This window comes from Numenius arquata, chromosome 4, assembly GCF_964106895.1.
Source record: "Numenius arquata chromosome 4, bNumArq3.hap1.1, whole genome shotgun sequence".
NCBI classification, from domain to species: Eukaryota; Metazoa; Chordata; class Aves; order Charadriiformes; family Scolopacidae; genus Numenius; species Numenius arquata.
The window spans coordinates 13728373-13744894 of record NC_133579.1 but is presented as its reverse complement, the minus strand read 5'-3'; the positions used below and the strand labels follow the sequence as shown (position 1 = coordinate 13744894).

At 42.4% G+C, this 16522-nt stretch overlaps 1 protein-coding gene across 1 annotated transcript in view; it reads left to right on the top strand.

The window, feature by feature from the left end:
• Positions 1–16522, top strand: part of LOC141464109 (chloride channel protein C-like) — an 81356-nt gene that overhangs the window by 54914 nt on the left and 9920 nt on the right. The window contains exon 13 of the mRNA XM_074146849.1: positions 7404–7583. Coding sequence (XP_074002950.1) covers positions 7404–7583 — 180 coding nt within the window. The remainder of the gene's footprint in view (positions 1–7403; positions 7584–16522) is intronic.

The following is a 16522-nucleotide window of genomic DNA, read 5'->3' as shown; positions in this document are numbered from 1 at the left end:
GTTTATACACATTCATATGTGTTCTCTCTGGAGCCAGGTAGGTGTTGCTTGCGGAGGTTCTCCTTTCCTGACCATTCAGCTGAGGAGCTTTGGTGGGAGGGTCTTTGATCCCAGCCTCCTGAGAGCCTGGGTGCTGCAGCATCCCCCACGTCTTGGGGTGAGGGTTCAGATCACGCATGGCTGAGATGAGAACCCATTTCGGATCTCCCACGTTTCCACCAAATGTAGTCTTCTACAGGCCATGTCTGTTGGATGCCACTCTTCCATAGCCACGGACTCGCAGTGCTGTCGATATACATGTAAGGGCTGAGAGAAGGTGCTTGCCAGGCAGCTGCTTGTTTGGACTGAGACATTTCCACACACACTACCAACCACCTGGGGAAATGCACAGTTCTGAATAGAAACACCAAATGAGTTTAGATGCCTTCAGGTTTGGGTGGAAGGAGTGGTACTGTCAATAGCTCTGGATGTTTAGGTGCCTGGGCTCCCCTTAATACTGACATGGCTAAAGTAGGCTGCTAGGTACAATTTGTAAATTTGTTTTTGGACTTTCACGGTGAAAACTATGTCAAGAACTATGGCCTTTATGTTTTTACTTATGGTTCTGCCTATGGTGTGCTGAGGCCGTAGTATTTAAGCTGCTGTTTGAGTAATTCCAGCATGTGGATCCACTCATGCGGTCCTTTACCTGCTTATCCCCAGGTCTTATGCACAACCTAATTCGTTTTGTTTTAAAAGCCAAATGCCCGTGTATAAACAGCTACATCTATGCAAAGTGGGTAGGAGCTGCTATTTTTCTAAATTAGTAGTTTTTTTATACTGACAGAGCTGGTGGGAAAAACTTCATAAGGGATAAAGGAACAGAGAAGCAAGCTCTTGGCAGAACCCCTCCAAACATTCAACACACATCTGCCCCTCTCCCCCCCGCCCCAGCCCATCTCTTCTTTGAAACACAAAGGCTTTCTTATCTGTTTCCTTTGTTTCTTTTTTTGTTCTGCAATTTTTCAAGCATTAGAGAGAGACAGTTTCCCAGCAGATTATGAGACCATGTGGAAATCCATTTGTCTTTAGCATACAGTAGTTTCTAAACATATATAACTTTCAAATCCTCTCTGGGAAAGAAGTGACAGAGACATTCAACTAACCCAAACAACACATTTCACAGTAAGTGCCGCACTATCAAAAGGCCTTTAGGCTGAATAGCTAAATGTCCCCTCATGTAAGGACATTGAGAGTGCCAGGACCAGGGGATGCTGGGAAGCTTGTCATCTTACAGTCAATATAAATATTTGTAGATATACTGAAAGGAGACTGAACTGTGCCAAACTTTTGGCTCCTGGTTTAACTAGAAGAATTTCTCACTCAGTTTAGGGTTCAACTAAAATAGAGACAGCAAGGAGTCGTAGGCCTTGTCTGCCGTGCAAAGTTCCACTGAAAACTGATTTTAAATAGATCTAATGAAATGAAAGCACATCATTAGCACGCATGTGCTTACATCAATGCACACTGTGATTTTATTGGTCTAATTTAACTTTAAAACAGTTTAAATGTGTCTGTTTCAGGGGTTAGCACTGAGTGGAGCAAATAAATTTTAAAATTAATTTAATTTAAGTCGTGTCCTTTTCCAGTGTAAGGAGGTTTTATAGAGCTTTTTGTTTCCATTTATTGATCTCAGTGGTATTCTGTGAGCATACTTAGAGAACCATTTTTTTCATAGAATTCACTTGCAAAACTACCGAGTTCAGTCATCTGCACATGATTAACATTTCTGTACTGTATATATATATATACTATTCTATTATATAGTGAGATCAATATTGGCATGTAACTTTTGGATAAGCTTTTTCATAGCTGGCTTTTACCAAATGTCTTGTTGAAAAGAAAATTGGTGGGCCTGTGACAAGTATGTAGAAATCTTTTTTAATAACTTTTTAAGAAAAAAAAATAATTTGGATTTAAATGTAAGCAATTTCCTGCAGTGTTGTCAGTTTATTCACAGTGGAGTTTCTTTAAAAATGATAGAACAAAAGAAAGCTAGTATAAATAAACTGTATTAATAATGTAGTAGCGGCTACAAGGGCTTCGTAGCAGTGTGGCTGGTTCTGTACTAAAATGAAAATTATGAAACAAACCTGTTCAGTTTTTCTGGACAAATGAAGTGTATTTAAAACAAAAGAACACCCCATCTCAGAGAATGCACAAATAGTAGAAACTATAACTGAAAAGCTCTAATGCTTGGGGATGTTTATAACACAGGTAAGTAATTTTAGTGACCTCCAACCTGATAATGTTCCCTTAAGCTAACCAGCCCGCCCTCTCAATTGTTTAGAGTCCTGACTATGCTCAGACTAAAAATCACCACAAGCATTAAGCAAACCCCAAAACAACCTCCTGAGAAGTATTTATACAAGATGCGGTGGCCAATCAGGCCAATAAAACAATGGTTTACAAGAAGCCCAAATAAAACCTAGAGCTGTCCTGAGCAGGACGGCCTGTGGCGAGTCGATGGGTAAACATTTTCAGTGCAGAAAGAGGAGGATGGGAGCAACGGGTAAAAAAGACGAGGGCAAGTCTGTGAATAAATCCAAGCAAGCTGGACTGCCTGTGCTCTCCTGCACCTTGGTCCTTGGAGCGTGTTTGAGTTAGGATTACTTTCTCTCCCACCCCCCTTTAAGTCCTTTTAATCATTTGAAACTTGCATAAAATACAGAGTAAACCCCATTGGAAGAAAAGTCCTCTTGTACTGTGTGTTGTCTAAGGAAACCTCCATGTTATGATTAGATCTGTTATGGTTAGATCCTTAACAATTTATTTCAGTGGGAAAACTTCCATTTGATTTAATAGCAACAGGGCCCAAACTGCATTTCAATGAATCATTTCAAGACAGTTTACAATTCAGGGATACTGGCTTCTTACCAAATGACCGTCTCATTTAGGTCATAAGGCAGATTGTCTTCGTTCCATGTTATATCCAGTCTCATGGATGTGCTCTTGAAAGGAACCTGAAACTTAGATATCGTAACTTTGGTGAAACAGCCTTAATACTCTAACATGTAACGCTAATATAGTGAATTACATTTTGCTAGAAAATGTTCTCACATGTCCTATAAAAGAAAAATTTGTGCTATAGCTATTTTTGTAGTGTGGCTATGGCTCTGTGTCTCTCCTCGAGGTAAATCTAATCACGTAAGAAAGATCTACTTCATAAAATCCAAATGCAAGTAACTCTCGTTATTGCATACAAAAAGGCATTTTCAAAATGGTAGATGAAATGTCCTTGAAATTGCATTGTGAAAATGAGGGCGTTGTTGTGTAAACACAAGCGTGCAGCAGAGTGGCACTCACCAGCTAAGCAAAGCACCCTTGGTAGACATTTGAGCAGGCTCTTAGTTGGGCAGAAGAGACCCACCAACGGGGGGGACCCTGTCGGCAGGGCTGATGCCTGGGCACGGCATACATTTGCCATGTAACTGGCCTGTGGGCAGCACTGCTACCTGGAGGGCTGGTGGACTAGTGCACATGTAGGTGCCTGGGATGGTTTTTAGGCTCCTGTTCACTTTGTACTCTCCTTCTGGCTCTTCTGTAAGTTTCCATTGCCACCTTTGGATCTTGGATGCTGCTGGGAAGGCTGATCCTGGTAAAGGTGTGTTGTGCACCCATTTAACAACAGCCTGAACCCCCAGCTGCACAGATGGACGGGCCTCATGAACATGGGAGGTTGTGGGTGGCAAATGGAGACTGTTGTGATGGGGAAGGCTGGAGACCTGGGACTCCTGGCAGTAAGAAAATTGTTCCTTCTCCACTTTCAGGTCTGCAACTGCAGAATAGGTTTAGTGCTCTGGTAACACATGGATGGGGACACGTGATTTAGTGACAGCAGCCATAGGTAAGACACTCAATGCCTTATTTGCTTCACTGTCTACCAACAAAGACTCCCAGGTCTCTGAATTTAGTTTAAGGATTGAAGGAGAGCTGCCAGCAATAGCTAAGGAACAAGTGAAGGATAGCTTGTGAGAACTTGAGCCATAGAACCCCATGAGACCAGATAGGCTGCATCCAAGGATGCCGAGAGCACTGCTGTCTTTTATCTCTGAAAGGTTGTAGAGACTGGGGGAGATCCCCAGTGATGGTAGAATGGCAAGTATTGCACCTGTGTTCCAAAAAGACCAAAAGTTCAGCCTAGAAAACTACAGGTCAGTCAGCCTCACTTCGTTCACTGGGAGAGAAAATCAATAACCTGTTCCTCTTGGAACAGGTTTCTGGGCACATGAAGGAGAAGGTGGTTATTTGGAACAGTCAGCATAGATTGACCAAAGGTAAACCATGCCTGACTGACCTGATTGCCTTCTATGCAGAAATTATTTGCTTTGTGGATGAGGGGAGAGCAGTGGATGTTGTTTACCTTGACTTTAGCAAGGCTTTTGATACTGTCTTGCATCATGTTCTTGTGTCCAAGATAAGGTGTTACAGTTCAGAGGCTGAACAGCCAGGTGGTAAAATAACTGGTTGGGTGGTAGGTCTTAGAGGGTGGCGGATAATGGATTATACACTGCCTGGAGGCCTAACGTGGAGCACTGCAGAGTCTATCCCTGGACCTGGCCTTTTTAACATTTTCATAAAGGGCATGGAGGAGACAGTGGAGTGCACTTTCATCAGACTTGCAGATGTTTCCAAACTGGGATGGTCAGGGCTGGACCACTTGCCCTGTGAGGCTGCAGAATTGGGGCCTGTTCAGCTTGGAGGTGAGGAGGCTTTGGAGGTACCTAACAGTGTGCCCCCTTCCCCCGCCCTTGCCCCATAACTATTGGAGATCATTGAGAAGATGGAGACGTGGTCTTCACAATGGTGCATGGTGGGAGGACAAGAAGCAACAGGCCCAAGCTGAAACAAGAGATGCTCATACTGGATATGAGGAAACACCTTTTCACCATGAAGGCTGCCCAGGGGCTTGTGCAGCCTCCATCCTTGGAGGTTTTTAAGACCTGACTGGAGAAGGGCCCAGCATGTGGTTTGAGCTCATGGCTGAGTCTAGCTTCAGCAGGAGGCTGGACTACAGAACTCTGAGATCCCTTCTGACTTGAACAATCCTTGATTCTTATGATCCTATAGATACAACTTCAGTTTGGCTTGGTGTTTTTCTGAGACATAATATATTGGTAAAGGCTTTCTTTAGCCAATTATTAAAGATGCCTTCGCCTTGTAACAGTCTTTCATAAAACAACTCTTTTGTCTGTGTTTCTTCTCCACCCGCAAAGCAAGGTTATTCTTTACAGCAACAGACAGAAGACTAATTGAAAGAAATATCCCTGACAATGAACAGTGAATCAGCGCCAGTCCTTAGTGTGTTCTTAGATCTGAAAAAGCTGACTGATGATAACTCAAGGTCTATAGTTACTGTAGACAATATAGATGCTTGATAAATCCCAGGCAAAGCCAAGATCACAGAACCGTATAATGCACTATCCCTCGCTTTTATACAAATGACTGATTTGACAAAACCTAAGGATGTTTCATGGACTTCTGCAATAATTTGGAATGTTTGCTTTCTGTGAACAGAGCAAAACTGTAAAGTTGTGAAGATGGAAAACTTACATGCTGCTATAAGAAATACACTCTAGAAACTGCTGGAATGTGACTGTATTCACATTGCTCCTATTTAAAAATCGTTCAAGGTTCGTACATATTTCATGTGATTCAGGAAGTAGCCATTATCATTAATCATGTTTTCACATTGTGTCCACTGTGCTAGGTACAGTACTTTTAATAGTAATGCAGTGTACAATGTTTCTAGACAAAGCTTAAGGCAGGCAAATACAGATTTTTATCTGGCCTATGGAGATGGAAAAGAGGCAGAGGATGAACAGGAATCTACTCATTTAGGAAAACTAAAATTCCTCTGGGGGAGTGTTTTACCCAACAAACAGCTACAGCGGCACAGTTCTGACAGCAACTCATCCTGAGCAGCATCTGTGGTTCCCACCGAGTTCCGTCACTTGTACTGCATCAACTGGTAGCACTCAGAGAGATTAAGAATGAAGAAATCCATCTCTGGGATTTTTAGGTTTTGTTTTCACTAGTTGATAGTAAATTCTGCACTCAGCCATTTTGATTTGCAAGACAAACTACTGCTTATTTTAACTAAGAAGCAAAATGTGGTTCAGAGTGGTGCATTTTTCCATAAATCAGTGGGTGTTCTGGTCCCTTGAAATGTGGATCCGTAATAAGATGGTGTTCCAAATATTCATTGCCTGCAGTCTGTTTCATATAACTGGGGATGGGTATGACGTGATTCGACGCATATAAGACTGTTTTTTTTCAGGATTCATTTAAATCCATCCCATTTTAGAAGAAGAAGAGACTTGTTTCACAGCTGTGTAGGTGCCATGTATGAAGTGCGTTGTCATCTCAGTTCAGTTACTCTTAGGCAGATGGTCACATCACAAACTATCGGAGTAACTGGCTTGAAAAAATAACCTTGTGTCCCTCTCAGGAGGGAGGACAGTAATTAACAGCATATGGAAAGAGTTGGTTTTACCACAGGGATGAAAGGTACATTGGTAAAACAGGATGTGGGCAAATTTATGCTCCAGTTGTCTCTGTCTGTGGTTTGTGTCAGTCTCTGTCTGAACAGGAGATTCTGGCTTATGGTGTATCCAGATGATAGTCGGAATAATGAATGTTTTTCTCTTTTTTTAACTAGAAGATATAAAACAAGATTAAACCTGGAGCAGTTCATTTACTTCAGTTGTAAGAATCTGGCCTACTGTAATTCCATAGAAGTTACTCCTGAATTTTGCAGAAAGTATATTTTTCATTTCACCCTACTGTCAGAAATAGTGGGTACACACATTTTTAAATTTTGTATGTTTGTATTTCCTGAAACTTTGCCTACAACCTGAAAGCTGTTAGAAAATACTGGAAATACGTATATGATTTGTAAGCTATCTTTGAAGAGGCTATCTTTCTAGCTGCTACTGCTGCAAAAAAACCCCTATTGCAATGATAAGCATAAGCCTGAATTTCTCCAAAGTGCTTAACTTTAAACTATTTGATATCAGCCAGAATTCCAGAGGATTTCAGCTCAGATTAAAAATCTTTTTTTAATGTGAAAAGTCATGAAAATTGATAAATGAGTCTTACAATATCCTGCCTAAGATGACCATGTCATGCATATGGTTGAATTTATCATGTATCTCACACAAAGAAAGGCAATGCTTGATAAGCAGTTTTACTGGGTAATTACATTTTTTTTTTTTTTTTACATTTGCAAGTGAAGCAGATTGATTTCCATCTTGAAGTAATTTACTAACACATTATAAACTCGTCAAATGCTAACGTGGTACAGTGCGCCTCATTTCCTGTTTACTAAATAATCCTTTGGCTCTCTGCTTTGTGTCTTTCAGGTTGAACCTGGAATTGTTCTCTGCCAGCGACGTCATGGAGCCTGGCGTCAGAGTCCTTCACCTGAAGGAAAACATTGCCTCCTTGGCTCGGCTTCTTGCAAGTACAAGCCATGGCGGATTCCCAGTGGTTTGCAGGCCCAAGCCAGACCACGCAGAGGTGTTCCAGGGAACTATTAAAAGGTAAAAATGCTATCAAATTGATGTCATGTGATGTTTCTGGCTGTTTATCAGATTATTTTTTTCTTTAAGCATCTGTTTGTGAAGATTATTTGGAATGGATATGGAACTTGTTCCTACTTTCTTTAGCATGAACAGCAGGTGTCCTTTAAAGAAAGGACTTAGGTCTTTTCCAGTACAACGTTATCTATTGCATCAGGGTTTTATTGAAACAGCCCCAATGAAATGATCTTATGGGAACTGTAGAAAAAGGGAAAATTGCCCTTCAGACCCTTAAAGATTCGGTGGAACAGTAATTTAAAAGGATTTGAATCTAGTTACTCATGAAATGTCCCATGCCAATTCAAAGCTGGCCCGCTCTTTCTTCCCATTTTTTTTTCATTTTATTAGTGTATGCTTTTACAGGAAATGAGTTAACATAAATCATATCACAGACGAGATAAGCAACAAAGTCACTGGAAGTAGCATACTAGAGTAAACAAGAATTAGGCTAAAGGAATCCTTGCCATACGGAGGACTCTCAAAAGGCATATAAAATCTCCTGATAAATGAAGTATTTATGATACTGTATTTCCTACGACTGAAAGAGTGAATTCATCCTTTCAGGAAGGTATCTTAGGACTGCCCTTTGAATCATGGGTCATGAGTGGGAGAGACAGTGACTTAATTTCCACCTTGAGTATCCTAGAGAAAGGAGAAGATGCATATGCAACTCCTACTGCACGGGAGTTCACTCAGTAAGGACCCATGAATTATGCTTCCAATAACTGTAATGCAAACACATGGCCAGCTTGATATTGTAATATCATCATCTTTCATAATTTGCATGGTGTCTTTTGACCTGAATGACCGTAGTATTCTTACATCTTTTCTTGTAGAGAATTTTTTCACCCACTAGTGGATTAATGCCTTAACTGCATGGCAGTTGGGACATATCAGTAAGCAAACAAGGATAAAAGTATTTTCTTCTGTTGATCTGGGGTGGGGAAAAATGTTATCTGTGCATCATCAGTGGAAATTTGGTTAGGACTTGTGTGCTTTATAGCCAATTTTAAGGATAAACCGCTGGCAGCTGGATCACAAGAACTTAACCTCATAGCGATGTGGTCAGCTGCCCTTTTGGAGCATGACGACGGGAAGGGAGTGAATGTTTAATAAAAATTGTGAAATTGCTTCATTGACAAGTGAAACAGTTTGTATGAGCCTTTTAGGAAGAGAAATATCTGCTTGCAATGAGAATCATACAATGGAAATCATTAGGGTCACAGTGACCTGCAGCAGTAATGACATCAATAAGTGCAGTATCATATATTTGTATATGACACATACACTTGTTCGCTCACGGTGATGCTATCATAAACATTATTAATAAGAAGTGTGCTAAGGCACTAAAACCTAAATTTCTGAGTGATATTCTGCAGTGTGCACCAATCTGAAGATATTATATAGCATAAACTAGTGTGCTTTTAGCTCTCAGCTCTCCAAGGCAATAAAAGTAGAAAGCACCCTAACAACTGATACAGTCAAAGATCCTTTTAAATTCAATTTCCTTATTAATTCACCAAATCACCTTGCACTGAGCATCCCGGGCTGCTGAATTTATGCAAGTATCGTTGCGCTTTGTAATGCAGAGCAAAGCAAAGAGCGGGGACAGAAGGCTGATCATTAGCACATCCCCAAAAGAGGCACCTGTAGAGAAAAGCTCCTGACAATTCTGGTAGGTTTGTGGTTTGCTTAATCCCCAGAGCTCTTTTACAATACTTTCTGTTAGAGCCTTAATAGGGATGAATGAAAAAGTTTGTTTCCCTGTCACTTACAGCATAAATGAGCTGCTGTGAGACTGTTTTGAGTAAAAGCAAGATAATGTTTTAAATGGTTTACAAAGCAGCAGAAAATTGCTCTTTTTGGCCAGTCGGTTGCTCACTCCAGCAAAAGCCATACAGAGAGACTGTCTGGGAGGAAGCATTGCGTTCTGGGGTGCTCTGACAACAACTCTTCTTGCCCCAGCGTGTGCCCAGCAGCCTGAGTGCTTGCCAGACGAGTTCTGTGTGCCTTGTCCCCAGCGGGGACCACAGGTGACTTCGCCGTTCAGCTTTTCTCACCAACAGCAGGAAAGGAATGCTCTGCAGCCATCCTCTGAAACAAGCCTCCAAAAATGTGATGTGTCATGGAATTAGTGTATTCATAACCATAAGTAGTTCGAATTCAGGTTTTCCGTCTCACTCATAAAATTACAGCTCTTGCAGCATGTAACTGTTAAGACCAGGATGAGAGATGCTGTGAACTCCTTAAAGGAGAAGGGTGCTGTTCAGCCTCTTATGAGTTCCCTATGAGAACCCTATGAGTTCTAATGTAATCCCACGTGGAGGTGACATGGCCACAGGCAGAAAAATGATAAGTTGCTTTTCCGTCTTATACATCAACAATGTTAAAGTGGAGGAAATGTAGCATGCCTGGCATGTTTTAAAAAAAGATGGATTGGGGAAGATGCAAGAATAATTGCCATGATGTTTTTCTTGAGAGTTGCCTTGGGCATTATTATTCGTTCTTGATTATTATTTTTTTTCTTAGTACAAAAATGTTTAAAAAAGGGGGAAAACAAGCTAAGGAAAGGAAAGAAGCAAACTGTCTACTAAGCTTGTGTGAAGGCGGCAGCAGCTCATACTTTTTTAATAATGTTTCTCATTTATACGTGTTTCTGTACCATTTCTTCTCATGAAATAAGCATGGATGAAACACTGTAAATTTGGACTGAATGTTATTCAGTACCTGCCCACACTTGGAAACTGTGGTGATGACAGTTGCTGTACAAGGACACAAGGTTTTTATGTTTTGTAATACATACGAATGATTCTGGCCCTTTGAAGAGAAAAGGTCAATGTTAGCTTTTACAAGAGCAAGGACTGTGGCCAACCAATGCTGGCTGGGACTTGCATGGGCCTACAAATGCACCTCAGTGCTGGCCTGTAGCAAACACCCAGATATTCCAATTTTGTTTAAAAAAACGCCCAAACTGAAAATACTAAACTCCAAAATCTTCCAGATCTGCTTAATGGGGCCAGATTTCTCTCCTAATTTTTGTGATCTGGATGGTTACCCACTGGGGATCGAGATAAGATCGCCAAACACTTTTTTTTACATGGGTGACCTAAATCTGGAGCTGTTATCTTCCCCGGTTGAGTAAGCAGTAGAGACTAAAACAAAAGCAACTACTAAAGTAAACTCCTTGGCTTTAAAATTGTTAAAGAGGAAGCAAACTGTAGCTGAGAAGCAAGTTTCCAAAACAAAGATCTCCTTAGAGTAATACTTTTGACACTTTGCCATAGGCAGCGCTCTGTGCATGCCTGGGAAACCCTTGCAGAATTCGGCTTGAGGAACGAGTGGCCAGTGAACTCGATGCACGGCATTGAAGGGGATCATCGACTTACTGTGTGCAATGCAGAGGGTTGAGGGACTGACTTCATTTCTCCCACAGTAATGATGATACTTGCACATCAGAATAAAACAAGCTATTCTTCTGCGCTCCAGCTGAAATGCCTCCCCTCTCTGCCCCCAGGGGCTGCAGGAAGGGAGCTGGGCTGTTATTTATGTGTTAGCCCAGAGTCTGCTGAGAGCTATAAATGTCATGCCCTAAATGGCATGCCCTCCTGGCTAGGTGGAATTCATTCTTCAGAGAGACCTGAGGATAGGACCACTGCCTGCCTTCCCAGGAAGTTTCTGCCAGAGACACTGCGTGAGGCTGTAAATGCATATTGAGGAGTTGTTGGGAGGTCCCCTGGCTCTCTCTTGCCTTGGCTGCTCTAGTCTGTGGCTCCAGATCCTTCTCCAGTGGGAAAAGATAGAGTTATGCTCCTGCCCAATTTCTGTGAGACCAAAACTGAAAAAAGAGCTCTTTTTTTCACTTCTACATATGTTACAATGTACTGGTGTAGGGCCATTGTGGGGCAATGAAGTGGTTCTTTGACATGATGAAGAGATTAGACACATCATCACTTGTGTTTTGCTGCTCCATCTTCTTTGCCAGAGGTTACTTTATAATGTAAACCACAGCATAAACAGAAGACATGGAGAATTTGAGGAGGAAAGCTGTAGGTAACACATTTCTTTTCCCTGGCTGTGGACATGGCCGGGATGTGACATGGAGGAGGATGATACCTCATGGTCATCAGTGACGTCTTTGCTGCCACGCTGTGCATCCTCCCATGTGTGATCGCTTCCCTCCACGCGCGTGTGCGACACGCATGTACTCTCTGATTTCGTCCACCAGAATGGACGACAACGTGCTCTCTACCTAGATGCTTCTTTTTCTGAGACGCTGTTTATCCCTTATTATAGGTAGGTTTCCTGCATATTTGTGACTGATGAATACCCATGTTCCTCCCAGGGACTGTTCTGATGTTGGTGGCTTTTCTTGCCTTTACTTCACTTTTGCCAAGGAAAATGAAGGAGCAGAGTTTCCGTACTGCAGTTAAATCCTCCCGGTACTCACTGAGGAAAAGCAGGTGGATGCTGGTGTCTTGTTAGGCCGGGATCTGTCCCCTCCATTTCCTTTGAGCAGAAGTGGTGCAGAGAGGCAGAAGCTGGAGCGCTGCCCGGCAATCTTCATTTCTGCCTTCAACACAGCTATGAGACAGTTTTCCTGGAGAAACTACTGGGTTGACAAATACGACTGAGTAGCCTGTTTGGGAATTTTACCATAACAAATATCCCATTTTGTTGATGTCTGAACCTGTCAGATCTGAACCCTACATAGCTCTCCTGTCGTAAGGCTGAAGGCTTGATTGCCTGTTTTTGCCTTTGCACTCTCACCTACCCAGCTGTTAGCCATTACTTTGCATTTTGTTTGTCTGTCTTTTAGCTGAAGTAAATTTTTTTTTCCTTGATTTAATTTGATTGGGAGAAAGTAATTATGCAGAAACCACAATATCTCAGACTGTAAGCAGACTGTAGAGAATATATCTGTCTAAGCAGAAATGGGTAAAACTTGGTTTTCTGCTACTTCTGTACAGGATGTGACATTTCTGGAATTGTGCCTGCATTTTTGTGTGTGTTTTTTCACCTAGGAAACCCCATTTCTTCCCACCCATCAAGTTTACTGAAACGTCAGCATTTGTGGTTGATGGAAATTCTTATTTTTGGGCCAAAAAGAAATTTCAACAAAAATATTGTCGGTAAAGTTGTCAAAAATCCCTGTAGTTTACCATGTTTGTTTGAACTGTTTTATTGCACATTTTGATATGCTATATGGGAGTGTAATGACTATGTTTGAGCCTTACTCAAACTAAGTTTGTATGATACAAGTGAATAACAGAATCTTCTAGGTTGGAAGGGACCTTCAAGATCATCTTGTCCAACCATCAACCTAACTGACAAAAATAGACACCCACAAAACAACAAAATGCAACACCATCACTAAACCATGTCTCCCAGCACCACGTCAACCTGTCTTTTGAACACTTCCAGGGATGGTGCCTCAACCACCTCCCTGGGCAGCCCATTCCAATGTCTGACAACCCTTTCAGTGAAAAAATTTTTCCTAATATCCAGCCTGAACCTCCCCTGGCGCAACTTGAGGCCGTTTCCTCTAGTCCTGTCGCCCGTGACTTGGGAGAAGAGACCGACCTCCACCTCTCTACACCCTCCTTTCAGGTAGTTCTAGAGAGCAATAAGGTCTCCTCTCAGCCTCCTTTTCTCCAGGCTGAATAACCCTAGTTCCCTCAGCCTCTCCTCATAAGACCTGTGCTCCAGACCCCTCACCAGCCTTGTTGCTGGTGGAGTGTTCAGAGTGCCTGAAGTGTTCAGAGTGCCTAATTCCTGTTTCCGGAAAAAAGTTGGGAATCTAAGATCCTTTCAAAACATGGAAGTTTGTGCCCTAAACCAGAAAAGAAATATATTCAAAAGCTGTGGACTTTGTGTAGTTGAAAAGTTACCAAAGCTTGGACTTTCAGAAACGCCTAGTGACTAAAAGCATGGCTTCCCATCTGAAGACACTTCAGAAGGTCTAATATTCTGGAAAACAGACTTTATCCCTTTTAAAACAAAGCTTAATTACTTCTGAAGGTGTTGTTCTGAAAGGTGAGTTAGAGCCTGCTCCTCTGGGCAATCACACAAATAGCTCTGGGTTTTATGAGCTTTCCTTGACAACGTGGGGCTGGCGGGAGCCAAGCTGCAGGGGCCAGCAGAGCACGGCATCGCCACTGCTACTCTCCCGGCGAACCCCATGGGACTCCATCGCTGGATGTGGAAACTTACTTCGGTGGGGCTGGGAGCGGTGACGAGAATGCCGGGGGTTCCATCTTTCCACTTCAGAAACTCAGGGGAGATATTCAGCAGCCACTTGATCAGCGGCGACCTCCCCACTCTAATTCTCGTCCTAAGGACGTCCATGACTAATGGAGCCGAACTGCCGGAGAGCTGCACCTGAGAGGAGGATTTCTGCCTCAGGTTAGTCCCCGGGCCGGAGTCAGAAGAACTGCCGGTGGAGGGAGCCAAACTACATTTCTCTTGGCAAGACTGACTTTGCTGCTGCTCCTGCCGGGCCGCGCTTTCTGCTTCCTCCGTGGCAGGGGGAAGGCAGGTACAGAACGGCGTGTACTCACAAACCTCCGACTCCACGGTCCTGCCTTAACCGCCCTGCTTGTAAACTGGTATGGGAAGGGAGATACTCTGCTTTCCACAATCAGATGACATGGCAGAGCAGCTGTTCCCAGTAACAATAATGACACTATTGCTGAGACAAACATTTTCACGATGATGCATGGGAACACCAAATCCAAACCACATTGTTTAGCTAATGCATGCTTTCACTCCGCTAAAGGGGAATGTCACATAACTGAAAGTAAATTGAAGAGATCAGAGTTTAGAAAATATGACAAAGTTGAAAACTTAAAGCTGTATTACACAGTAACATCCTTTAGCGGAGAAATCATTGATCCAAAGTGGCGTGTGTATGTGTATTTTATGGCAGTTTATTAGGTATGACTCGCCCCTGGTCAGTCCAGTGAACAGAAACCCTTGTGAGTCAGGAATGCTTTCTGCCAAGCGCTTCAGTAAAACCGAGCACAGCATATCGATACGTGCCGTGGGAAAGGAGAACCAGCATTGCAACATATCGCAGAGATGTCAGGCTGTAGGTATGGTCTCTGGCGTTTTTCTTTAATCTGCCCTCCCAGTTGAGACTAATGAAACGCTACTCCCAAGGCGTGTGCATGCGCATGTGTGCAGAGTCCGCACACGCTTGTTTAATCAAGGCAATACTTTTATTTTCCTTAGCAAGTGGAGAAGTACCTGCCTTCAGTAAGCAATGCGGTGCAACAGCTTAGGGACAAATGGAAAGTTAAAGACAAATTGAGACCCGAAACATTTAATTCATAAATTAATCACTGAGTTTAGCGATATCTACCTTAATATTGCGACAGCCTTTGCTGCTGGCACTCTTGAAATAACTGATACAGATTTGAAAGCTTCTTGGAGAGCCTTTTCCTTCTGGCACTGTTGTGGAGAGGTTGCTAAGTTTAGATCACAGGAATGCAAAGTTACTCAATCAAACACAGGAGTCTGCAAAGTTCATGCAATAAATGGAGATAAAAACGAGGTTTTGTTTCTTACTAGTGGATCACGGACAGCTTTCCGCCTGCCTCCTCCCTGTGGCTTTGCTGTAAGTTCTGAGCACTGGTGATTCTACCAGGCCTGATCAAAGCTAGAAACGCCGTTGGCAGTGGTTTGAAGGCTGCATCTAAACTCAGCCAGCAAAGAAGAGAAGAAAGGGGAGGGGGAGCACGTTACCGACTTGAACACTATTTTTAGGTGTGCAGACTAGGGAGCTGACGGCAATATCAAAGTGCTTTTCTGATTACTTGGTTTTCATGTGAGAGGGTAGAGCCTGTCAGCACATTGTTTGTTTTTACTGTCCGGACTTCTGCTTTTGAAAAGCTGATCCAGTTAATTTCAGTGATACACTATGCAGTAATCTTGCCTATTAAAATAAATGGAATCCAGCGCTTGCAACAAAAGCCTTTGACGTTATGATCCTCCCATGTATTGTCAGGGTCCTGGGGCATTGCAGCTCATGAATAACACAGATGGAAGAAGGTTTATAGAGTCTGTGGCAGTGGTTTTATTTTGTAACCAAAGTGCGAAACTTTTCTTCCACAGAACATTATGTGATACTTTTAAAATCAGTAGGCCTGCTTGGCCGTACAAATAGTTGTGCAGGTGCTGTAGGACTTTGTGACAAAGTCCTTTGGAGGGAAAGCTGGAGTGCTGCAGAGGCTGTGTGCTAACTCAAAAAGCTAAATTGAAAACGTATGCAGCCTCGCTGCAGCATGTGGGTGGCTTTTAGGCAAGTGCAGAGTGTTGTTAAATGTCGAAATCAAATATAGGCATGGGGAAAACTGGTGTGTGAATGGAAAGACTGATCATATACTTGTCCTGTCATTTAAATGTGTGGTAGGTTCCTCTGAAATTGGAAATCTGCCTGGTAACAAGCCAGCTTGTAGGGAAATACAAATCTGATCTTAAGTCTTCATCCTTTTCTAAAATCTAGCCTTCGTTTAGGTTTGAAAGGCTAAGTTTGCATTTAAAATTTATTTACAGTTGCCTTTGTATTTTCATGTTGAGGCTGTGGACTTAATGTCTGCTTATTCACCCTGATGATGGTGCCCATAAAAACCAGACCTCTGGCAACTCAAGTAATGAATATTAACCTCAAAACACAGCTCTGAGGTGAAAGAAATCCCTGTTTTGTAGATCTGAAAACTGAGGTACAGAGATTAAACATTTATTCAGCATCCTTTGAAAGGCTGTGGTGTGGACGGGATTTGATCTTTGTTCTGGAAAACCTCAGTCCAGTACTTGATAATGACCTTTTTATCATATTGTAGGTAAAATGCCAAAAATTCCTGCAAAGCTTCTTCTTGGTTTGAAGAAAAAAACATTAAGTA